This window comes from Oryzias latipes, chromosome 10 (genome assembly GCF_053564925.1).
Source record: "Oryzias latipes strain Hd-rR chromosome 10, Olatipes_Hd-rR_3.1".
In the NCBI taxonomy this organism is placed as follows: domain Eukaryota; kingdom Metazoa; phylum Chordata; class Actinopteri; order Beloniformes; family Adrianichthyidae; genus Oryzias; species Oryzias latipes.
In genome coordinates this window covers 7,411,717-7,437,314 of record NC_136246.1, presented here as the reverse complement: position 1 = coordinate 7,437,314, position 25,598 = coordinate 7,411,717, and the positions used below count along the sequence as shown (strand labels likewise).

Here is a 25,598-nt window from a genome sequence, read left to right as displayed (position 1 = left end):
TGTTGGGCTTCAGAACCCGTCCTGCTACAAGTCCACAAAGATCAGGCCATGTTCCTGTGGTGGTTCTGATCATGTTACAGCGTTCTTGTCAGTCTTGTGAAGATGAACCTCGGGGTCCAATCACCTCAAGGTGACGCACGCCACCATCAGTGCGGCTCCTTCAACCTGGACCATCAGGAGGGGAAGATCCAGCAGAAAACCGGCGGGCCAAAACCAGAACCAGAGAGCAGGCAGCTGAAGTGAGTTAAGTAAGGTTTTTATTGGCATTTTTGGAGAAGACCAGAAGTTTTACAACAGACTTAATAATTCAGTTCTAGAGGGAAAAGCAAAAGTGTCATTCAGCTCCAACTGCTGCCAGTAGGGGGCAGCAAACTCTTAATCACCATAGAAACAAAAGAAAACCCGACAGTTTTTAAAGAAACATCCAGGGCTCATCAATCATTCAGAAACAGAGGAAGAGGCCAAAGTTACAGCTTTTCCATCCGCCTGCTAAAAGGGGAGGAGTTGAGGCGTTTCCACGGCGACCAACACCAGTCAGCTGACCGCCTGCGCCTGAACTAACCGCAGAGGGAGGGGGGAAGGTGGGGGGCTACAGCCTCCAGATCCTAAAAAAACATTTTTCCAAAGGATTTGTGATTCATACAGGTCTGAAAATATCGATGACAAAACTGAGCGTGTGCAGATCTACACGTTTCCATGACAGACAGGGATGATGGAAGGAGAGACGCTCAACCACCAGGGGGCGCTCGGAGCCCACTGGTCCTGCTCACCACAGCAGTTTGGATCAGGCTTGCCTTTTAGAACCCTGCACACACACAGAAGAGAGAGAGCAGCCCTTAAAAAACTGCAAATACTAGCCTGGGGGCGGGGCTTCCTTCACACCCACACAAATAGAGGACAGTGACATAACCACATCAGCCTTCACATGCACACACGTGGACGGCTAGGTGTGAGCCTGAGAGCAGTCCTGGTCCACCTTTAGAGGATCTGGATCAGTGGGTCATCTAAGTCCAGAAGAGGAGGGAGGAAGACCATCTTGTTTGAGAAGCTGCTGAACCTTTGATGGCGTTTCTTTTTATGATGGTACTTTAGGAGCTCAGATCTGATGGTGGATGGTTTGGTTAAATATTTACTGTAACCCTTGTGCTATCCTAGGCACTTTAACATTGGGAGTTGGGTCATCTAGACCCACTAGACAGTGCTCTGAACCTTTTTTCTTCAATGATTTGTGATCTTCACTGGTGTCCATGGATTACATGAAATCTTTCCACCTTTATCCACCTTTGTCATGGTAGGGAGAACACGTCAATGGAAGGGTGGGGTCATCTAAGATAACACAAGGGTTAACAGAGCCACCTGGAGCTTTCTGACACTTTATTTTGGAAATCCGAGGATTCCCTAAACAGCTTCCTGTCCCTCACAAACACTCCCGAATCCTAAGTGTTAACATCTTTGTGTATCTCGTCGGCCACTCTCCGTGACCACGGAACACACGGGGTTCTGCCCGGTCCCTCTTCATCTGGACTGAACAGATCTGTGTGTTTGGGTCGAGTAGCGCTGGGCTACTCAGAGTCCACTGGTCCGTCTGCAGTGAGTCTGTGTTGGCACAGAAAATTATGTTTATCAAGCGGAATATTTCCATTGCCTCTGTCCGTCTGCGTCTCATGTCCTTCTTTACGCTTTACGCAGGAGTTACATCTCCAGTCCCTCAACGTATCCATTTTTGAAGGTCAAAAAGTGCCATTGGGCGGCCATGGTGCAATGGTAGGGCGTTTCACTTCTGATTGGAACATTGCAGGTTTGATTCCCGCCTTGCACGCCCATGTGTCAAAATGTCCTTGGGCAAGACACTGAACCCCACCTCGCCGCTGGTGGAAGGTTTCGCGCCAGTGTTCAGCAGCGGAGCCGCCACCAGTGTGTGAATGTGTGTGTGACGGTAAAGCGTGTTGGGCAGAAAGGTAAGGTAGCAAAGCGCTATAGAAGTATACGCCATTTGCCATTGTACTTCCAAATTAAAAATAAATCTACATCTAGGGGAACGTGACCACGCAGGTAACACCAGCGGCCATTTTCACCGTGGACGACAGACGTTTAATTTTGGAAGTACAAAAACACGACATCACACATTGCTCAGACTACAGTTGTGTTCTGCTGTACTTTAGGGCAGTCAAGTCAAATGCAGACTTCCACTGGGAAGATGGAGGGGGGGGTCAGGCGCTGAGCACAAGTGACACTGTGAGCGCATTCAGTTTGTGTTGCTCAGTTAGGGAGAACAGTAAAAAAAAAAAAAAAAAAAGGTTTCCTCTAAAATAACAGTGACTGGTTCTTTTATTAACCCACTCTGGGGGCTCTGAGGGTCTGAACGGGGCGTTAACGTGCCCGCGCCTTAACATCCGCTGCGCCTTTTGTATGTGTCAAAGACTGAAAAATCCCCCGTAACTGGGACCGCGCCCTAAACCTGGTGCGCCCTAAACCTGGTGCGCCCTATGGTCGTGAAAATATGGGTATATGATATAAGCTTGAAATGTACAGCGTTGATCTAATTAATTAAAAAAATGTCTACCCCATCACTGATCCGGTTCAGAGAGTCTAAAACTACAGAAGAGGGCCAGATTTCTGATGACACGATTGGAACATCCCTAGCTTTCAGAGATGGTAGGGATTCAGTTCAAGTCTTTAATCCCAGTTTTGTTTCCGTTTGTGTGTTTCAAAAGAAAAACTTCAGAAAAAAATCATTTTTTTTAATTTAATTTGCTATTAAGAAAAACCTTTCAGGTGGCATACGCCACCTGAAAGGTTTTTCTTAATAGCAAATTAAATTTAAAAAAAAAAATGTTTTCTTTATTTTTTGCTTAATAAACATGCCAACGTATGCAGCAGCAATGCAAACATCTACTTTTCCCAGGACTCAGTTTAAGGGTTCAGTTTGAAACCAACAAGTGTGGCAACTCTACAATATATAACTGTGTGTATTTTTACCTCTGTCAATATTTAATAATCCTAATTTCATAGTATATTATGAATATATATAGTACCCCGCTTCTCAGTGGAAACCACTCCACGCCTAAGCTAGACCTTCCTTTCACGTGCACACACAAACGCACGTGCATGAAGCGAAGTCAAGTGTTGGCTGTCAGCATTCCCAGAGCCACCATGTCGGAGCAGAGCAGGCGCTGTTCACCCGCTGTTCTCCGGCCTGACACCTGGGCGTCACAGAGAAAGCAGAGCAGCAGCTCTCCAGCTCACATAGCAGGAGTTCATGACAGAGCAGCAGCTGGTTAACACAAGCAGTCAGAAAGCCCATAGTCCAGCTCCAACACAGGAACACAGTCAGCAAAGTTAGTAGTCAAATTCCCCAAGGACGTCTTTGCTTCTGCAGGACAGACCAATTGTAGCTTGTTTGGACGCTGGTGTCCCTGTTTTCAGGGCGTCTCATCGCTCCAGCAGGACCAATTCTCAGAATTTGGGTTGGATCAGCCTTTTATGGGCACTGGTATATGGGTTCCAGGATGAACGCGGTCTCGTCTGGATCAGTGCTGCACAGCCCCCCCCCTCCCCGTGGCTCTCTGGGCTCTGGCACGCCTGGCTCTGCAGGACTACTGCAGATCAGGTGTTCTGAAGGAGGGAAACCACGGAGGGGGGTGTCCTGAGGACCGGGATCGGGGCAGTCTGATCCAGACGAAGACGGGATGCAATTGGTGTCTGTAAACGTCACTTGGCTGTTTGCTACTAACCTTTCATGTTAGGCTTGGATTTGTCAGTTTGCTTGCCTGTGGGGGTTTGTGCCTGCTGCCCCTGGCCCCCCGAGGAGGCACCCTGCTGGGCGGCTTTCTGCTTCAGCATGGTCCAATCGAACGTGTAGTCATACTGGTGGTTTAGGGTCCTGTAACACAGATACCGCCATCGTCATCATCGGCAGGGTCGACACAAACACACACACAGAGCCTTCCACCCCCAAACAGAAGCCATACTGCTCGTTCATTAAAACCCTCAAGCAAGAAGTTCAGCAAATCGGAAGAGCCAGCACTTCAAGAGCGTCTTTAAGGACAGAATCTGTTAGATGGAAACTCCATGAAGTCAGGAAAGGAAATGAGCTCCTGAAAGAGGTAAGGGGAAAGAATCGGGGGGATAAAGAGAGACATGCAGCATGAGGTGCGGTCAGGAAGCAGAGCAGGTCAACAGCAGCTGACTGGCTGGCTGGACTCTGACTCTGCTGTTTCTCTGTTTGGAGCTCTAGGGGCTCCCTCCGGGATCATCCCCGTGCGTGAGTGCAGAGCCCATCCTGGTTTCTGCAGACAGGAATTACCTGAACAGAATGCGGAACAGCTGACGCAGGTACATGTAGTCTGGAGCCTCTTCAAAGCGCAGGCCACGGCAGTAGTTCAGGTACATGGCAAACTCTGCTGGGAAGCCCTGCACACATTCACGGCTGACTGTGAGTCAGAAGTCCTGCGTTTCTCTGGACTCAAGTCACAAAATACATGGTTCCACTTTCAAGTTTAACAACAGCCTCAGCAAAGATGATCAGCAGAAGCTTAGAAACCACAAGCTATGCTGAGAAGAGACTGTCAAAGTCTCTTTTTACACGATTTCCTGTTTACCACACAGCTTGCAGTGACACTACCATGAAAAAGTCCAAACTAGAGGCAGTCCTACGTAGAATCAACTGACTGCTGACTCATCACTGGAAACCCAGCTGGATTCAAAACTCTGCAAAAGCTAAGTAAAGGTTTACACCATTCTCAACAAAACAGTGTCTACATTTCTGTCATCACATGCTAAGAAATAAATGTGACTTTCCTTTGCTGGAAAAGGACTAAATCTGTCATTTGAAAAAAACCTCTGCTTTATTCGATAGGAATCATTTGTCTCCGACTACACTGTGACATGGATGTGTTGAACACATGCTCACTGTACACTGTTACAAAAGTATATGTTGACTGTGGCAAAAGCTGCTATGTTAAGGTGGACCACAGCCAAAGTCCAGGTGGAACCATCGGACAACAAAAGCCATTACCTTACAAAGGACCTCTACAGGGGTGGACATTTTCTTTTCCGAAATCTTCTCATACTTCTGTTTCTTTGTGGCAGCCTGACAGACAGAAGCAGAAGAACATCATGACTAAAAGCATGCTGCAATGTTTTCAGGTTCATACCAACCCAAGGATAGGTTTCTGCCGCCATCGGGTCCACAGCATCTCACTTCCATGGGGGCTCACTGACAACGTTTTGGTCTTCAGGGATACGAGTGGCTACATGTGTCTACAAAAACCCTTCTTTTAAACCAGACAGAGGAGTCAGATACATACCTTAAGCCCTTGCCATGGCAGGCTGGTTCTGTTGAAGTACATCAGCACGTAGCCGAGCGACTCCATGTCGTCACGGCGACTGGAGGACAAGCACAAATGATAATCGTTGAGGAGCAGAGCAGGACAGAGACCTGAAACCTCACGCTGGTCTAGATCTTTTCAAAGGGAGTGCTTTTGTTTAGGAACAAACCTCTGTTCGATGCCCAGATGTGCGTTGATGGAGGCGTAGCGAGCAGTGCCCGTCAGGTTCTTGTCTTCTCTGTAGGGGATGTGTTGTCGGGTCCTGTTGTCTCTGTACTTCTTTGCCAAACCAAAGTCGATAAGGAAGAGCTGACAACGAAAAAAAAACACAAGAGGGGGAAGGAGGTTGAACCAGGGCAGATAATACCAACAAATCCAGTGATTTAATTTGCTGTTCCTTTCCTGTTCACAATAAAAAGCAGTTTTATGGCTGTGTTATTAGTGGGGGGACTGACAGCAGCAGAACACCTGAACACAATGACACAGAACCCCACCAAGATCCAACATCCTGCATGAGACACCTGCTCTAACCATAAGGGACCAGACTTACACCTGCATTTACTAATGCGACATCCTCGTACTAGTGTCCTCCAACTAGAGAAACACCTGCACTCTCTAAAGTCACACCTGCACTTACTAACCACATCTACACTCACCAGAATAACAACCAAAGTTAATTGAGCTACAAGGATAAGACATTTTTCAACTTTGGATCAGTGACTTATGGTGTATTCAGATTGAGAAAACCATTTGGACCAGACCTAGTCCACTTAATGTGGTCCAGATCGAGTCCTGAACCGTCCATTTGGTCTGTATTCAAACTGCTGTCAAGGGGACTTTCCTGTTCCAGATTAAAGCTCGTAAACAAAACCACGTGACTAAAGATCTCTTCACTCATTGGTCAGGAATTATGAAGGCGGATTAAAGCAACTACAGAGAAATTATGAAGTCCTGCATTTTTAGTTCATTCAAACTTTAAACTGTATTTTGATGACAAGTTTTGAACTTGTGTATCAACGCCAGGCTCAACACATTTTTGGTCCAGTGTAGGTACCATAACCGTACGGTCTGGAACTTCTGTTCGGGGTCCTGGGACTAACGCTGACGTCACATTATGTGATTGGCTGTGTGTTGGTCGGATGACGTGTCAGATAGTGATTGCTCTGGACAAATTACGATACTACCATTGACGAAAATATTATGAAATGGTAAATGGTAAATGGCGTATACTTATATAGCGCTTTCTACTTTCTTACGAAGGCCCAAAGCGCTTTACAGTCACAGGCCCATTCACCCATGCACACACACATTCACACACTGATGGCGGCTCTGCTGCCGAACACTGGCGCCAACCTCCCACCAGAGGCAAAATGGGGTTCAGTGTCTTGCCCAAGGACACTTCAACACATGGGCGTGCAAGGCGGGAATCGAACCTGCAATCTTACGATCATGGGTCGACCGCCCTACCGCTGCACCATGGCCGCCCATGGTGCAGCTCTGTTGTCAACAAACAGAGCTCCGACAGAGCGAGATTTTCTTCTAAACGTGCCTTTATTATTGTTGCGATTATTATTGAACGCATGTTCGCTTGTAGTTTTTTTTAATCCGTCCGCCCAGTGCTTCATTACTGGCAGAACGGACCCGGACGGAAGAACAACATTTATCCGTGCTGACAACATTTTCAGTCATTGTTGTGGTGTTATGGCATAGTTTTTAAGAGAATTTTGTTAAGGAACCACAAGGTAGCTTTTAGGATGACATCACAGCAGTGTCTGTCGGGCACATGACGTGTAACAAGACACAGAAACATACAGAGCGTTTTTTGAGGTGTTAATATAAACGTTTTAACTAATGAACAGTTGGACCCTTTTTTTTGTTTGATAACACAACAATCGTTTCTTTACATTTGTCCGTGGCTCATCTGTTGCTGCATTCCTCTTTGGTTTACGTCGGCTTCAGTGGCCGTTTTGGTTCAGTTTCTCCGCTCTGGGAACAGATTGTATTCAGACTGAGGAACCTCAGAGCAGACTGAAGCTCAGTCCAATTGGAAACGAACCAAGACCACCTCAAAAATGGGTCAGAGCAGTTCCTGGTCCCAGACCAGGAGGTGCTTGGGTGTATTCAGACCGAAAATTTGCTCCGGCCATTCAGGGGAAACACTCTGGTTCACTTTAAGAGAACCAAATGTGTCTTTAAACACCCTTAGAGGTGCACACAAGCACACACAGATCAGCTCATTTAAGTTTCCTAATGCATAAATCATAGTGTTAACTAAAGCAATTTTATATTGTGTCATTTAAAAGTGTTCAAATCCTGGTGTATGCCAATAATATGCAATGCTTTTTTAGAATGATCAAGTACAAATTATATATAGCTCTTTGGAGCTTTATTCAGGCTGGTTTAACTTATTTCTAAAGTTTGCATTTTCATTTTTGTAGCTAATTTTGCATTTCTGCAGGTTTAACAGCTGCAAGCATTTGCACTTCTGTTTATCATGGGTTTAGTTTAATAGTTTTTACTTTTCTTAAAATGTATCAGTCTTAACATTTATGGTCCTAACTTTTACATACAATATTATCTTTACAGTTAAATGAACACAATCAGAAGCTGGGGATTTATTTGATTTTACTGAGGGGGCATGACAATGTTTAGAAAGTTTCGTTGTGCAGCCCTAACTAGGAGTTGGGTTAGACCAGCGGCTTTCAACCATCAGTCTGTTGATGGAAACCATTCAAGACAACTGGTTGCATTTCAACAGAAAAGGCCATTTTTCTAATAAGTCGACAGCTTGTTTACATGATGCAATATTGTCTTGCAAGAGGAACAGGTGGAACAGTTTCCTTGGGAATGCATTAAACTGGGACTTGGACTAGTAGCGGCCTCAGAGAAAGGGCATCTTGTAATCCAAAAACAGACTTGTAACATACCAGGAAGACTGAAATAAAAGCTGAGGAGGCAAATCTAAAATGTGCTTGTTAATTATATATAATAAACGCAGCTGTTAGGAAGACTGATCTTTATGGTACCGCTGTACAAATAAAGTTGCAAGGTACAATATGGGAATCCTTTAGGATTCACAATTTTGCAGTAACAATTGCAGTAACCATAAACAGAATGTATTACAACCTCCACAAGTGACAAAGAACAATCTCTAAAACGCTACACAAACATGCAGTCATGTTTTTATTTAACAGAACATTTCAGTACCTCACTGATTTTATGTTGGGATCGCACAAATTCTCTCAAAATCAACCATTGTGCTTCTAATTTTGGCCAATCGTTCTGATTTTAAATATGTTTGACCAAACAGTCAAGCTCAAACATTCACCACAATGGTCTAACCCAGGGGTGGGCAACTATTTCAACTCATGGGCCACGTTGGGTTCTAAAATTCGATAGAAGGGCCGGACCAGGAGCAGATGCTTGGAGTGAGAATGATATAACATGGAATGTAGATGAAAAAATTTATATCGAAAACTATATTCTAAAACAGAATATTCTAGAGTTTTTAGTTTAAAACTTTTGTTCCCATTTTAGATCTCTCTTTTATTGTGAAGCCCTTTGGTACCTTCAAGGAGATTTATAGTGCAGTATGAATAAAGTTTAATTCATTCATGATCCTTTTAATAAAATGAATAACATTATTTATGAAATTAAACAATGACCAAATAACACTAAGATTTTCAAAGACAAAAATTCAGGAAAAATATACTGATACATTTAAAAAAAAAAAAAAAACAGAAAACAAATAGTGGATCCTCTCCCATCATAATCCTAATAAAGACTTTGAGGGCAGCGTCACGCGTCTCACAGTTTGCGCAGCTGCACTGTGTCCTGCGTGTCTTTTTCTCATCCAGTAATAATGAAAAAGCTCATTTCTCTGCCTTCTGCTGCAGCTACGCATATTTCTGAGTTTCCTTTCCACCAGAACAGAGATCCCTCGTTTATTTCAGGAGTTACATTCTAAAAATAACCGTGATCTGTGAAATCCACGGAGAATGATTACAGACGTTTATGGCAGTAAAACTCCTCACTGCCCAAATAAACTTTTCTCAGACAGACTGAGAAAAGTCTCGTTTAAATTCTTAAACCTTTATGGAAATTAGTTCCATGATCTTAAAATGAAAACAAAGATCTGATCGATCACAGATTTCTGTAGATCTGAGAACTCCGCGTTTCTGTACAGGAGACACGGCTCAGAGGAGATTGACTGACAAGGTCTCCAGCCAATCAGGACACAGAACAGGGTGCACTGTTTAAAAAAAGCAGCATAAACACTCTAAAAGAATTAGCTAAACCGGGAAAGATGAACTGCAACGTAGAAAGGGAAGACTGTCCTGTTATGTTTGACAGAGATTTTGAGGGTTTCAGGTCACATTTTGATCGAGTGGTCAGATTAAAATAAATAAAAAATACAAAAACACAAGTCTCTGATATTGTTCAGTGGGCCGGACCAAACATGGGGACGGGCCGGATCCAGCCCACCCCCATGTTTGGTCCATCCCTGGTCTAACCAATCAATTGCGCCCTTTCTACATTGTACTTGTTGCATCCCCACCTTCTTGTGATGCCATGCAGACATGTGCGATAAAGTTAGTGCCTTCAAAAAACTGTTGGCCAATATTCTTCATGAAGGGGTTGAACAGTTCTGTTCTTCTACACATTGTGTTGGAGCACAGACAAGTTGAGGATTGATGAGACCATTTTAAAAGCCAAACACGGGCAAAACAACAAAAAAATAGAGGGGGCCGTCACATCCGAAGTCATTTCAACTATTAAGAGACAAACTAAGTAAAAAATACATTTTTGTTGCCAACCAGCCACTGCATTTTTTAATTTAATCTAACGTTTTTAATAAGTGTCTACGGCAGGGGTCGGGAACCTATGGCTCGCGAGCCATATATGGCTCTTTTGATGGTCACATGTGGCTCGCAGACAAATCTTTAATTATACTTTTGTTTATCATTAGTCCAGTCCTTCTCGGGCGCGATGCGATGCCAGAGGCGCGCAGTAGTAGCGGTGCTTGGAGAGAAAAATCTGCGCCAGCGCTATAAGTTTACAATTATCTATAATTTCACAGAGTTTGTACCAACTGGAAACCTGTGAATTGACGTGCCTAAAACTGCGCGCTCCCGTCTCTGAGAAAGAGCGCGCAGTTGCGGGGACGGGATGTGTGAGGGAGAAAGCAGGGGGGTGGGGCTGAGGTGTTGTGGGGACAGGCAGCAGGTGAATCGCGCAGGGATTGTAAAAACGTAAAACCCGCTGCCCGTCACTCACTGCGGCGTGTGAGTGTGTGTTTGGCTCCCCGTCTGCATGTGAGCAGTCTTTGTCACATCTACAGAACATTCAGACCTACGATCACGTTTAAAGTCTCAACGCCTGCATGAAGCAGAAACTCACCACGGATCAACCAGACTAGACCATCAGCAAAACTACCACGAGAAATACTCATCATTTATTAGCAATAGCATAACAATGTTATTAAAAATAATCCACAGACTTATTGTACTTTAATAATGTTGAAATTACATCAAATGCTCACATTCACTTGTATATTTAGTTTTAAACATATTGTCGCGGACTGAGTTTAAATTGGCTGTTGGGCCGCGTTAAAAGTTCTGGAGTTCATTGACCGCATCAAGCAGAGATCTGATTGGCTCTCAGTTCTGTCGCTCAGCCTGTTGTTAGGTAGTTTGGACCAATGGGGTTCAGCTATGGGCCGAATAAGGGAAATGGGAGGGCTGGAGCGGGAGCAGGTGAATATAAAGTTGGTAGAAGCGCTCTCTCTCGTCTCGTGTCGACAGAAGAGATTCAGGAGTTGCTGAATTAATTTTACGGCGTTTGTTGTGGTCTACAGTAACCAGAATAAAGAACCTTAAAAGAGGTTAAGTCTCCGTGCCTCAGTGTGGGACAGGGACGCTACATTATTGTATGGCTCTTTCGAAATTACATTTAAAAATATGTGGCGTTTATGGCTCTCTTGGCCAAAAAGGTTCCCGACCCCTGGTCTACGGGTATGTGTATGGGTTTACCACTAGTTGGTTTGAAAAAAGACAAAAAAGACAGAGAGAATTCATGTTATTTACGTGAAATTAATATCACCTACATATAATATCGCATATGTTATCAAATATAACGGACATGTTTCTTTTTAATGACGAACTGTGTCATCTTAATTGAGGACTTTTTGACAAATATATGTAAACAAGGAGTAAATGTACAATTAATACAATTAATACAGTGTATTCAAATGATTTTATTAGACTGATTAGCAGAGCTGGATATTGCGATAACGATAAATTTGCGGTATATTGTGCAGGCCTAGATCAAATATATTTTTATTTAAACACAAAAACAAAATTCAGAGTGCCTACTTTTTTCCACATTTAGACTCAGTTTTACCTTTAATATGACATTAATGCTGTTAACTTTTGAATGTCTAATGTTGCTTTTACGCAGACATGAAAAAGTTAGCTTTGGTTTTAAAATAAATCACAGTTTATAAGGAATTCCATCAATTTTTTGCATTTTTCTGGAGTTCCGTAAATTGCACTTCGAAAAACTGAGGAAATATCAAGTTGAACGTCCTTAAACCTTTATCTGAAAATTAAAAACATCACGTTTGAGAAAAGCTGCCACAAATCACAAGGAAAGCCCAAAACGTACCGGACAGAACTGACAATTTAATATCTACAATAACCCATAAACACCACTAAATATTTCCTGTAATTGCAAATCAGCCCTGAACAACAGGAGGAATTTTGGAGAGTTCCTCCTCACAAAATAAGGGGTCCGTTGTTCTGTGGGCTTCAGGTCCCTCCAACCCCCCTCACTGTGCTGTGGGGGCTTTCAGCAGTACCTTCATTATTTCTGTTGCTACAGTCATTCAGTTCTCCTGACAGCTTACCAGACTGCACAGAACAACACTACAGTGATGTGTATTGTGTAGTACACAATGTGCTCCACATTTGACACTCTTATTAATGCTATTTTGAAATGCCGAAATGAAAATAACAAATAAAGACGTACTCTGTCTGATAGTTCAAAGTCTTCTCAATACATTAATCTTGATCCTACAGATCCTGCACATTGAAAAAAAAAATCTACTTTTTTTTCCCTTACTATAAAAAACAAATATCTCCAATGTGGGATGTATTCTTATTTTATCTCAACTGTTGTTAAAGCCATCCTGTTAATGACTATGCCTGTATAGTTGCTTCTGTTCACACCATACTTGTGGCTGGCATGTTTTTAAGGAGCAGGGCAGCTTCAACCAAAGCTTCCTATCAAATGGAATGGACTGCAGGTTGGCTGACTCCTGGGAACTTTTAGCCAGTAGGCTCGTATACACCTTCACCGCGAATGCTGACATGTGTATTAAATGTTCATATTTAGGGAGATTACTTTTCTATTGTTGTGACTTAAATGGAGATCCTATACTTTACTTGTGTCCAATTAATGTAGATATCCAAATGATTATGCAAGAAAAGGCAAAACCAAAACAATGAAGGGGGTTAAAACAACAAAAAAAGATCTAGGTCTTACTTTGAACTCCAGAACAGGAGTGGGCATTTTCAGGCCACAAGTGCCAATGTCTCTATAAGTTATCTAGACATTCATGCCCTGCCCACTGCTGAATACTTTGAATGGGCATGTCCAGCTAATCAGAGAATGCAAGGACAGTTTATTAAAGCATTTAGGCATATGGCTCTTGTTCCACACCAACACTCTGAACCTATAGTTAGCTTGAAAAACCAGTGACCACAGGATCACTACCCTTTGCATAATCCCAACCTTTGATCCAGCATCCTCAGCCTCTGCAGAAATATGCAATGTACACTTTCTGTTCTGCTAAAATCCAGACCAGAACTTCTTCATGCACACGTGTGATGCAACAGAAACCAAGACTAACCATTACAGAACAACCAATCAACAGACTATACCAGACACCTGCAGGGGGAAAAGAAAACCCTGGTTTACCAATACTGTGGGGCAGACAGCGAAAAACAAACAGACTGGAATAGAAGCAGGGATAGAGGGAAACAGACAACCAAGAAGCAGTAAAACAGATAAAATAGACATGAAACAGACATCTGCTCAGAGACCTGTCAGGAAACAGCTGCAGCTTGTGTCAAAAATCGGACTCAGGATCAACCAGGATCCTAACCGAATTACCAGTAACTCTGATTAGGATTCTGGAGGTCTGGTCTGATGCAGTGTCTGTGTAAATGTGAATAACAGCCAAACACCTCCCACCCCCCCAAACATAGACAGACCCAGTGTCGTGGCTTTGAGGTGTCAGACTAGTCATAGTAGATCTTTAAGGACTTCAGAACTTCTTTTGACGAAAGCTGCATTGACCCATGTGCCCCCCCGCATTAGCCCTCGCCCCCATGGGAATCATGTGACCACTCGCTGACAGGCTGCTCGCTCTGCTCATGGGGTGATACTGCTGCGAGGAGGCTAACTGGGATGGAACAGCTTTAGCCTCAACGCTGGGCTAATATTAGTCAAGGCTCCCTGCATGTTGGTGCCACACTGACGGACTGACTGTGTGTGATGGTGCCAAAGGACAGACTGAGTTCAGACCAGTGTGATTGGGTATGACTGCAAAGCGAGGATGCTGCTGGTGTTGTGGTTAAGGTCACACCTGGTTTAATCCTGAGAAAGGTGGGTCCTGAGAAGAGCTAACAGCCACGCCTCTTTTCCTCTTCCCCACTGCCGAGTCTGAACACTGGGGCACACAGTAGAGGGGCAGGGTCAACATTACATAGCCTCTGTCCACCTGGAGTCAACATTGATATGAGCACAACAGGGTTTCTGCTTCCTGCACGGTTCTGGCTCAGCTGGGCTGTGTTATACAGATATGATCCTTGTGCTCATTTTTCCAGAAGAAAACGGGGCTGCAGGGGCTGCCAGGGCCCCGGTTTCATCAGGACAGAACCAAAAGATCATCCCTGTATGACCTGTAAGAGGAGCTGACAGAGAATCATGCCTGACAGAGACAAAAAGCAGTTGTCAGGAGAGCTGGAGGCATCACAGGTACAAAGGCTGGTCTTCCACAAAAACCTGTTCAGGCTGGGTTCTCCTCCAGGTCTTTAGTTTAAAAGGCCTTCTAGGGTTGACCAGAAGTCCCATGACACTACTAAAGGCCAATCCACACTAGGAGCCATGACAACTAGATCCTTCTAAATGAGGAGGGGCTTTGGCTGTATCTCGGCCCTCAAACGAGCAGAACCACCGACGGTGTGAACGACTTGATGGTTGGATCAGAACCATAAAAGCTGTCAGCCAAGTAATGTTGAACCACATGAGCCACAGGAGCAGCCCAATCAGGCAGCTGTCCACACTTACACCCACAACTGTTTCTGGTGCTGATGATCATCCTTCAAGATAATCAGAACATCAGTCTGATGGTGCAAAGTCCGGTTTTTTAAGGACTACATGAAGTCTATGTGGACACAGGCAGTCGCTCAGGTCACAGGACCTGATTTCTAAGACGACGTATATTTTGCCACATATGATGTATGCCCCATTTATCCATCAAAGGTCCATGTTAATGTGAAATGAATATGCAAACAACAGCTTTGGTCAGCCAATCAGAAAACAGATCATGGAGATGTCAGCAAGGGAAACAGCAGGTTTGAGTGTGAGGTTGAGGCGCTGCTGATAGAGAAGGAAGAACGGAAAAAAGGTTAAGAGATTCTCAGCTCATATTTCACAGGAAAACCAGCTGAGATGCAGCAGCAGCATCTAACAACCTCGGATCTACAGCAGGAACATCTGTAGGAACCAAAGAGTCAGACTGAATTGTTTTTTACACATGTGGGACATAAAAGAATGTCTTCACAGCTGCTCTTTACAGCGCGTCCTCTGGAACAACGTCCATCACATTTACAGCTTTGAGCTCATTGATGGAGGTATAACTATAACAGATTATAACAGACAGCAAGTTCTATAACCATCAGATCAGCAATAACGCATAAAGAGGAGACAAAAATGAACGTATCTGTCTGGAAGTCATGTCTGAGACGTTATATAATGTTTTGTTCTTGACCATCAAATATCTGATTCTACTGTGCAGACTTTAACAGATGCACCTTTATCCAGGTTCTCTCTATAAATACGAATGTTTGCATTTATTTTGAATTATGTTCTGGATATAACCTTTTCTGCGACTCATGACTGGGTGTGTCCATAGGTTCCCACATGCAGCTGAACAGGAAGAAGCAGGGCTGTTCAAGTTTAATGCAGTTGGGTTCCATCAGACTCATTAGGATGCAGTAGAGGCGAGTGGAGCTGTGGTACATGCCGATGCAATCAGGCTAACACACCTCAAGTTAGCTTGATCTGAATCAAGGTAGACTCTGCTGCTCAAAGAAAAGTGAAACATCTGGGACGTTTTTTAAGTCAGGGGAGCTGCAGCTGAAAACACAATGCTAACACATGAAGGTGTCAGACAAGACACCTGTCCAGGTAATCCTCTGTTAGTTTATAGACAGAGGCCCAGCAAAGGCTCGGACTCTAAGGTCCTCACAGAAACGTCTTCATGTGCAGGAGCATGACTCTTGAGAGGTGCCACCTTAAAGCTGCTTTGTGGGATCCTCAGCAGATACATTCGGGCAACTTATCGGACATTTAGATGACCAGAAGGTTCTGATTCCAGGCTCAGTCCTCTACTGTCTAAAGCGTGGCGGCCTGGGTCCGGTCCTCACAGAAACAGAACCGATCAGTCCCAGCCATCCCTGCTAGTTACTGGGATCAGGTCTGATGAATCAGCAAGATCATGAGCGCCTGTTACAATACAGCAGCTGTGGTGGGCCAGGCCTGGTTCAGACTGATATCAATGCAACTTTTGGTTATAACAAAGGCTCCATCAGAGAACCAGTATAGCCTGGGATTGGACCTCCCTCTGTCTTCTAAGATAGGGGACACACTGAGGGGTCCTAATGACCAGCTGCTGTCCTTACAGATGCCAGCAGCGCTGCTGTTACAGGTCTTTCTTTATGAAACAAGTCACTGACGTCTGTCACTCACACCCTCCTGTGGGGGGGCAGCTCAACACCTACAGCTCCGGGATGGTGGGGGCGTTCAGAGGAACTCACCTTGTTACAGTGACGCCCGATGCCCATGAGGAAGTTGTCTGGTTTGATGTCTCTGTGGATGAAGTTCTTTGTGTGCACATATTCAATTCTGCTGATCATCTGAGGAGGAGGATGAACAGGCGTGGTTACACACGGCACAACACACCAAAACGTTCACAGGGGTGGGGGTGGGGGCACACCTGGTCTGCCAGCATGAGAACTGTCTTCATGGTGAAGCGGCGAGAGCAGAAGTTGAAAAGGTCCTCCAGACTGGGTCCCAGCAGATCCATGACTAGAACATTGTAGTCCTTCTCCTGACCGTACCACCTGGAGACAACAAACCACCATCAACACCACATTTGGAACAAATCTCAACTGTCCCCCACACATAAACTCAAGGGCAAACTCCTGGACTCAAACCAGAGTTCCCCATCAGTAAACGCAAATAAGAGGAATCTGTTTTTACATGTGATGTGCAAGCATAATAATTAAGAGTTAAAAGAATTATAATTAGATAAACTCCAAAAGGACTCAGACCAAACTTGCAGATCAGAAAGTTGGATTAAAACAAGGATTTTAAACAGCATGACTTGAGTTTCAATCAGGTGTCTTTGATCTGGTGCACATCTGTCCAACATCTACCTGAACTGAACCCCGACTATAGCATTGCAGCTGCCATCCCAGCAGACGTTGGGATGGAGAGATGACTGCGGACACTGTCCCATTTATGTCATATCAGAATAATGTCACAGAGGTTTTAGGTCAAAACTGCCCTTTCAAGCAGACAGATGGAGAGATCTGCATGTTTACAAGAAGCTGCAGGTCTTAGTGCAGACCAAAACTAGACCTGCAAGGTAGAGGCTCCGCTTCCAGCTGCTTGCTGGAAGCACAATATCATTCATGTTTTAATCATTTGCACAAAACCGTTCATTTCAAATATAAACTCATTTATTAAAATCAGAAAGGTAACCACACACAAGTCTCAGATCCTATAAAGTCTAAAAAGCTGTGTTTCCATTAAACATATGCGCAAAACTTTACCAAAATCCAAGAAATTTCTTTAAAAAAAATTGCAATCACTCCGTTTTTATTCAATTTTAATTATGCAAATAAATACCAACTCCAGCAATAAGTCACAAGTCGATAAGTCAACATGGTGGCTGACTTTTCTGCCACAGCACCAGCACTTGTTACCTTCTATCAGAGGAGACATTAGCGTCTTATTGTGGCCATGGATCAATAAGCTCCTTAAACAAGGGGAGTGGCTATGGAGGAGGCCATTTAGAGAAATCATGGTTGGTGATTTAACAGAGGAGCTGTGGATCCAACAATTCTGCATGATACGCTCAACCTTTGATGAGCTGTGTGATGCCAAGGCAGCCAGTTCCTACCAACAAGAGCACTGCAATCGCCATCTACAAACTGGCTACTTGTGCAGAGTTGTTGGTCACATGGCTCATTTAATGACTGCAGTTTTTCGTGAAATAAGTCAATTTCGATACATCTCAAAAACCACCTCCTCCAAGCACAAACTCTTTTCAAAAAAGAGGGAGATTTTTTTTTTTTTTTTACACAAAATAGTAAAGTGATAAAGCCACATGTATTATTAAAAATCCAATTTGCACAATTCTGTATTCAGTAGAAAAAGCTATAGTAGGCTATACTTGAAAGTAAGAATGATCTTCAGAAGATCCTGACTACAGAATTTCTTGATGGGTTTCTGTGAATTTCTATAAAAGAATAACTGAGATTTTCCTGAATATTATCTCACCAACCATCATTCTTTGGACAATTTGCCCCTAACGGCTAAAGAAGAACCCAGAAAAGCTCCACCCTTCATCACTTTGTTCACACGCTTTTAGTGTAATGGTGCAGCCCCAACAGATGATTGCTGACCTCTTGCTAAAAACATTGACGGACTTAAGCTCCTTTGTGCCACCTTAAAGAGAGCATCACTGTGCAGTACAGTCTGCTGTAGGTTAACCTTGGTGTTCATCTTCCTCCTCTACCTTCTCTCCACGATGGAAACGGGTTTTAACATGCTGCTGCACCTCCTAAAACAAAACCACAATCCTCAAAAGTTCACACCCAGTAGGAAAAGATTGATTACGCACCATGTACTTAAGACATTCACCAGTTCTCTGCCCTGAAATACCCAGCTAGTTTAAAGTAATCCGAGTATTTGTGCAGATTCCAAGACTGACTGGTTTGGAAACCTAAGCTATAGATGTTGAGGAGTGAGAGAACACTACCATGTGGTATAACTGAGCTGAGTATCGCCTGGTCAGACAGTACAGTTGACTTTCCAAAACTTCCTGAACGACACATTGATGATCTTAATAATCTTTGACAATATTATTCATCATCCATGTGACACATATAGAGAAATAGTAGATTATAGGCCTGCACAATTAATCGCAAATGTATCGTTATCGCGATTTCAAGCTGTGCAAACCCCATATCGCAAAAGTCGATAAGCCTTAAATGTGCTAAAACAATCTTTTGGCAACTTGAACTATTTAATGAATTGAATAAATCCCTTTATCCATTGAACCAATCAGATGGAGCCCTTCAAGTTGTTGACCAATTGGAGCTTTTATGTTAGATGTTGCCCTCCTAATTTGACAAGGGTCGTTTGGAGAATAATTTAAGGGATTTTGACTCTTATTTAAATTAAAATTTTGCAGCGAGATGGAAATGTTTTTGTTGTGTTTGCTATTTGTTCATTTATTGCGAGTTATATCGTCATCGCAAAACTGATCACTAATATCGCGAGTTTTTCTCATATCGTGCAGCCCTAGTAGATCACATTATCTGAGAAACTTTAATTACATTTTTCAAGTTATTTCTTTCTCCAGAATTATTTTCTAAACCATTAACGGAAACAAAATGTGGCATCAACTCATCATATCACTGCACATTTTTTAACAAAGTTCCACAATACTAAATTATTCAGTTAATTATACTACTACTGAACTTGCCCCATGTCAAGCTAGCCATCTACCAGCCCACTAACTAAAGGATTTCTTAAGGAATCAAAACTTTGTGTAGAATGCAAACTATTCTCTCGATACTCAATAGTACCAAGTGCAATTGGGTTGTTGCTGAAAAAGTATTTAACCTGACAGCAGCTCTATCAGACACATAAACTGCTCGGTTTGTCACCAGCTGATGGTGTAGGCATCCATCTGCAGTTAACTGACCACTAAACTCCTTAGAAATCTGTAGCATTATGTGCTCTTGTTAGATCAAATGCATTGAAATATAGGTTAAATGCGTCTAAGTGATGTAGATAATACTCGCCACCAACAGAAGTACAGAGCATTATAAAAGTCATGTGTTGTAGCCACACAGAGGCACAGATGGGAAAAATGAATTTAGCTCCCGGTATGGTCTAAAAAGCAGAGCTGGATATCCTCATGAAGACAATCTTCAGTAAAACACAAAGCTGCATTAAACTCCGTCCATCTCATTAGCAAGGCATCTCACATTCCCTGTTCTGAAAGCTGCTTCTTCCCATCTTTTTCTCTGTTTTGTTCTAGCGCTACACCATGTCTTCTTTTCAACTCTTCTGGGATTTTGGGTCTCAGAAATGTCCACTCCCTGCTCTCACTTTTAAGCCAATCCTGTGTTGCCATTGTTGTGCATCACTAAAGGTGGGAAATTAAGAACAAAACTACACAAGTACAAGTGTTCAAAGAGGAACAAAAACCTGAAAAAAGAGCAGCGTCCACAACAAGAAATGAAAGTGCAGAATTGTAAAGGAGGACAAATATTATGATCCAACATCCAGAAATGAATCAAAGAGAAAAGCTACTTCTTTAAGGGTGGGGGTTTTGCAAAGGGGGTCCTATTTGAGATGATGAATTGCTAAAGGTTCATTCACACAGCTAGATATTCAACTACTGTCATTAAATGTTAATGTACTCTTTAAAATTACAGTATAGCTACAATTATAAATTTATATTTGAAAAAAATTTCTTTTGTGACAAACTATGTCCCAAAATTCCTCAGACTTTCATTTTTGTATGCCATGAAAAAAAATATAAGCAGTCAGAAAAAAAAATGCTAAGAAACCAGAACATTGTTAAAATTCATTTTGAAACAAGTAGTTTAAAACAAAAGATACAAAGTTAGGTTTCAACTTTACAACGATTACAAAGAACTGCATAAATGTTATGGATCAAAATTTTGGATTGAAAAAGTGTAGCAGCCATTAGAAGTTTTTGGACAACCTCTGCAGTCTAGAATGAGACTGAATTAAAAGTTTGTTGTACCCATTCAGATATCAGAGCCAACAAAGCTAGGTGTGTAACGATTAATCAACTTCATTGATATTCCTGCGATCCAACCAGATCAATGCGTCTGAGGGAATTAACAGATATCATTACATAGTAGTTTCAAAATGAAAAAACAAAACAATGATATCAATATTGCAAAATACCATTTGGATTGAGGCACAGTAGATTAGTAGAAGCAGGGCTCTAGTTAAGGTTTGATGCACCTACCTCTTTGACCACATTGCATTTAATTCAGCAGTTTTACACAATCGATTTGCTTTTTAATCCCCGTTATTATCGGCTTTGAGGACTTCAAAACGATTAACCTACTGTTAAATATAAAAGTTTTCTGATTAGTACAGCTAATATATATATAACTATAAAGGTTATTATATATATGGATATGGTTAACTTTGAAAGGCTTAAGAAAAACATGATATAGGCCCTTAAAATCAAAAACATGGTTCAAAGACCCAAAACTACAAAAAACGTTCTCCTTCTCATAAGTTGAGCACGCAGCGCATGAAGCAGGGCGGGCACTTTGCCATTAAGCAGCACTATGATGTCATCACTCCCTCAATGGGCATGTTTCTGACTCCTAAACTTAAAGGAAACTTAGGATATGAATATTACTAATGATATTATAACTGAGTCTTTTGTACAGTCTTTTCCTTTCTTTTTCCCCACAGAAAGTCCTGGCCACCAGTACAACAATAGATTATTTTTTTAGGCGCACTCTAGAGCCCTGTCAAGTCATCATCACAGTTCAATGTGTGGAAACACTTTGAATTTAGCAAAGTCATGTGACCATCCAGTGTCTAGAATGTTCTAAGAATGTTCCCTTTGGATTCTGTGGATGTGGAAAAACATCAGTGGACTGAACTTTAGGAAACTAACATGAATGGATTTGACATTCATTCTAGTTTACTTGTTTGTTTGGACACATTTCATTTACACTGGATGATCTGGAAGAAATTCAAGAATCTGGAAAACTTCACTGTTCAGTAGCAGCTATTTCTCTCCAAGTCACACTGGTGGAAGTTTTGGCTAAAGAAAAATCAGACCAACTAAAGCTATTAGGTCAGTGAATTGGATTGAATCGAATTGTTAAAAATGAATCGATAATGACTATGAAATGTAGCGCCAACCACAAATTAGGATTTGAATAAAATCGTTAAAATAAGTTGTTACATCCCTACATTCAGCATTAAACATGTAAAGCCTTTTTTGTGTCTCTGACATGAAATCAAAATGCAAAGTCTTAAACAACAAATTACCAAGTCTATATGGAAATAAAGATAAATTTGATAGGGAGGGTGGGCAAACTTTGAACCAGAGGAGTGAGTAATAAAGAAGGGCTGACGGACCGGTGATTCACACTCAGGTGTTCAGAGGCTCTCACAGCAGCCGCAGACTGATCAGGGCGTGGCAGCAAGACAGACAGGTTCAACAGGCTGTAACCTGGCTGAGAGCTGACTGCACCACCCTAATGCTGCAACAGGTTCCAGGAACTGAGCAGCTTACAATCCTCCCACATCAAGGGAAAAAAACAGAAACCGAGAAAAGGTTTCTACCTTAAGAGAAACTCGACATGTCCAAAAACACCCCAATGTGAATACCTGGATCTTTTTATCTGGTATGATCCAACTCACCCAAAAAAAAAAAAAAAAAAAAAAAAAGAAATAAAATAAATAAAGGCATTAAAAAATTAGCATTAAAAATCACCCAGTTCCAAGAACTTCAAAACGTATCAATTCACGCATCAGGAAAGGGTGTCTTCCACGGCAAGTCTCTGTTTGCGTCAAACAAAACTCATCTGAGTGTTTTCAATCATCAGGGACCTCCATCCTAAAGGCCTTTACACACGGAGTGTTTGTAGCTCAGGTGGATCATGCTAGGCTTGCACAATAAATCACTAATTTATCATAGGTTGGATATCAGCCTGTGTGATACTTGTATTGCAAAAGATAAAACAACCTCATGGCAGCTTTAAGTAACTAATCAAGTAGAGGCCTCTACACATCTGTCTAATGTAATGGACCCCTTTACGTGTTAGATGCCTGCCTTCTATGCAGACGAGGGTCGTTTGGAGTATAATTTCAGTTATGTTGACAGTGAAATGAAAATGTGTTGGTTGTTTTTATGTTTTGCTATCTGTTTACGGGACGAGTCGCATTGTCATCGCAGCATTGATCACTAGCACTGATCACTAGCATTGCACATCCCGAGTGTTCCTCATTGTTTAGTCTCAGAAATATAATTAACCTTAATGCAAAAATTCCATCCAATTGGTCAACAACGTGAAGGATTGCTAAGGGCTCCATCTGATTGGTCGGATGCATAAAGGGATTTATTGAATTCATTAAATAGTTCTAGTTGCCATAAGAATGTTTTAGCACATTTAAGGTTGACCATTTATTGTGATTTTCGCCAACTTTTGCGATATGGATATTGCACAGCTTGAAATCGCGATAACGATAAATTTGCAATCAATTGTGCAGGCCTACATTAGCTAAACTCTTTTCCCGGTTTAGCAGAGCTTCCCCCTCTCCATTTCTGGGATATTCAGACCAAAGTTGTATATAAACGTTTTTGATGTTTGGTTTTTATTATGGACCTCCAGTGGATAAACAAGAACGTCCCACGTGCATTTCTGTACGTGCACGTGCTCACTATCAGAAACAGGTCATGTGCCACGTTAATGCAGGCGGGCCCCGGTGTAAACCCACGTATTTTACAGAAGCCCCAGAGCCCTTCATCATCCTCATCCACCAACAGGAATCAGACCGCTCCTTTCAGCCACTCCTTTTTGCTACTTCCTTGAGACCATGGAGATATGTTCCACCCAGATTTGATATAAACCTGCAAATACCAAATGCTGCACTTCCCAAAATGACCACTGCTGTCAAAATTAAGATCTGTTGACTCCCACATAACAGAAAAAACTGATTGTTTACAGTCTGGACTATTGGTCATTTTGATTTTAGATGCTCAAAATGAGACATTATTATTGGAAAGTCTTCCATTAACAACTGGGAACAATAAACAGAACTCTCACTAAACCATGTAGGTGAGAATGAGTGACGTCATCAGAAGTTATAATTCTAGAGTATTAATCATGTCCATAGTTAGACCTAACTACTATCCACATAGTCATCCTCACACTGCTTCACTCTTCCCGGTCGTACATCTCCCAAAGAAACGGAGCTCGACCACATTTCTTTGAAACCGGCTTAGAACCTGAAGTTGAACCGGTCCCTGTTTTCTGTAGCGCAGCACGACGACGCTTAACTGCGAGGGAGCTGGCGTCACGCGCTGCTACCGTGAGTTCGATCGAAGCTTCGCCGCCATTTTCTCTCAGGGAGCGAGCACAACAAAGAGGGCGGCCATTTGCAGACAGGAGCATGCACGCTCCCGTAGCGGGCCTGCTCGTGCCCGCTCCGCTCCTGACAGCAGATTACGGCGACTTTAGGCTGATTACGCGGCCTGGGAGCCGCGGGCAGGCCCCGGATCAGTCCTACCTGATGTGCGGGATGCCCACGCCGCCCTGCAGGATCTTGTAGAGTTTGCTTTCGTACAGGAGCTGCGGATGTCGGGCCTTCTGGGACTCCAGCTTTACGGCCACCTCCTGAGAGCACAAAAACACAACATTAACACGCGCACACGCAGCCCGATGAGGCCCGGTGTTCCATCAGGAACTAAAACCGCAGCAGAGAACTCCCAGCACCAAACAGAACCACCTTGAGTGACTCACCTCCCCATTGGTTATGTTGATAGCCAAGTAGATGTCCCCGAAAGAGCCGGAACCGATCTTCCGGACCAGCTTGTACTTTCCCCCGACGATGAACTCGGCCTTGGAGCCGCTGCTGCTCGCCATGATATCCAACACTTAACAACACCAAATTAGCCCGAAAATGAGGCGTGCCAGTTGGACACAGAGACGTGTTGGTCCGGATATTGTCGGAGTTCTGCTGGTCGGGCTCCGACTTAAACAAAAAAGACAAAACCTGATCTTCTGGGAAGGTTCCGCTCAATCATGCGCTGTTGACCTCGGGTTCTTTATGCTTGGTTTAGATCCAGACCAAAACACGGGCCCTGTGACGGTACAACTCGACGTTAATCCGAACCAAAGCCGACCGAACCGCGGGCCTTCGACAACAACAACTGCCGTCGATCCGCCGCTAGCATCGAGCTAACGGCTTCACACGGACCAGGGCTCACACAGGCTCCAACCTCCTCCCTCCCCGGGGGCAAGCGCGATAACCGGGCCGCTGCTAAGGCGGTGGTGGTATTCGGACCGTCCTTCTGGACTTGTTTAGTCTTTTTTTCGAGGTCTGGACCGTCCGCACAAAGCGCCGCCCGCTCACTGCGCCATCTTGTCTTCTCGACCTGCCTCAGCTGGTTTCCGCTGGAGGCTCCGGAGCCTTCAGGGGCCCTCGGAAATCTGAGTACTGATCAGAGGACCGACCGGCCACGCCTTCCTGCAGGAAGAAGGAATTAACCTCGTAGACAATGATGCCCCTCTGGTGGTGGCAGGTGGCAAAAAGGCAAATATTAGGGTTTGATAAACCATTAGGCTATTTATCCAAAATCTTTGTCAAAAATACAAATAAAATTTGGTCATTGCAAAAATGTCTGAAGGAGTGTAAGATTTTGTACAGTTGGATATAACAACATTCTGAAATTCTGGTAGAAAAAATATTATTCTGTGTTATTAGAGCCTAATTCTTCAAGGAATAATTGAAGCTCAATTTGAAAGTTACTTGGCAAAGGTTGATGGTAAGAAAAAGTGAAGCTCGACATTTATTTACATCAGTTTTTAGTTTTAGTAGGAAAAGTTATTCTAACTGTGCCAGAGTTTATTATCTTTTGACTTTTCCAGATAGTAGGCTGAAACTAAATGC

General features: G+C 43.1%; 1 protein-coding gene across 6 annotated transcripts; it reads right to left on the bottom strand.

The window, feature by feature from the left end:
• Positions 1–240: 240 nt before the first annotated feature.
• csnk1a1 (casein kinase 1, alpha 1) lies at positions 241–25,189 on the bottom strand. 6 transcript variants are annotated; one of them, XR_013658496.1, is made up of 12 exons: positions 24,449–25,189; positions 24,216–24,322; positions 16,615–16,741; positions 16,436–16,534; positions 13,981–14,064; positions 5,500–5,639; positions 5,310–5,388; positions 5,018–5,092; positions 4,307–4,413; positions 3,771–3,883; positions 3,105–3,203; positions 241–805 (listed from the first exon to the last, which is right to left on the bottom strand). XR_013658496.1 is itself a non-coding variant. In XM_011473174.4 (11 exons), the coding sequence occupies exons 1-11, from the start codon at positions 24,569–24,571 to the stop codon at positions 798–800; spliced, it is 1,098 nt and encodes a 365-aa protein (XP_011471476.1). In that variant the 5' UTR covers positions 24,572–25,189; the 3' UTR covers positions 241–797. The 6 variants fall into 6 exon arrangements, 4 of the variants coding, with proteins under 4 accessions (XP_011471476.1, XP_004086555.1, XP_011471477.1 ...); XR_013658497.1 differs by lacking the exon at positions 13,981–14,064; XM_011473174.4 differs by lacking the exon at positions 3,105–3,203 and having other exon boundaries at positions 3,735–3,883.
• Between the last annotated feature and the right edge of the window lie 409 nt (positions 25,190–25,598).

Coding starts and splice junctions, on each gene's coding strand:
- csnk1a1 (XM_011473174.4), bottom strand. CDS start 24,571: ATGGCGAGCAGCAGCGGCTCCAAGGCCGAGTTCATCGTCGGGGGAAAG. Junction 24,323..24,448: donor TCAACATAACCAATGGGGAG/GTGAGTCACTCA, acceptor TTGTGCTCTCAG/GAGGTGGCCGTAAAGCTGGA. Junction 3,884..4,306: donor CTGTTCCGCATTCTGTTCAG/GTAATTCCTGTC, acceptor TCTGTGTTACAG/GACCCTAAACCACCAGTATG.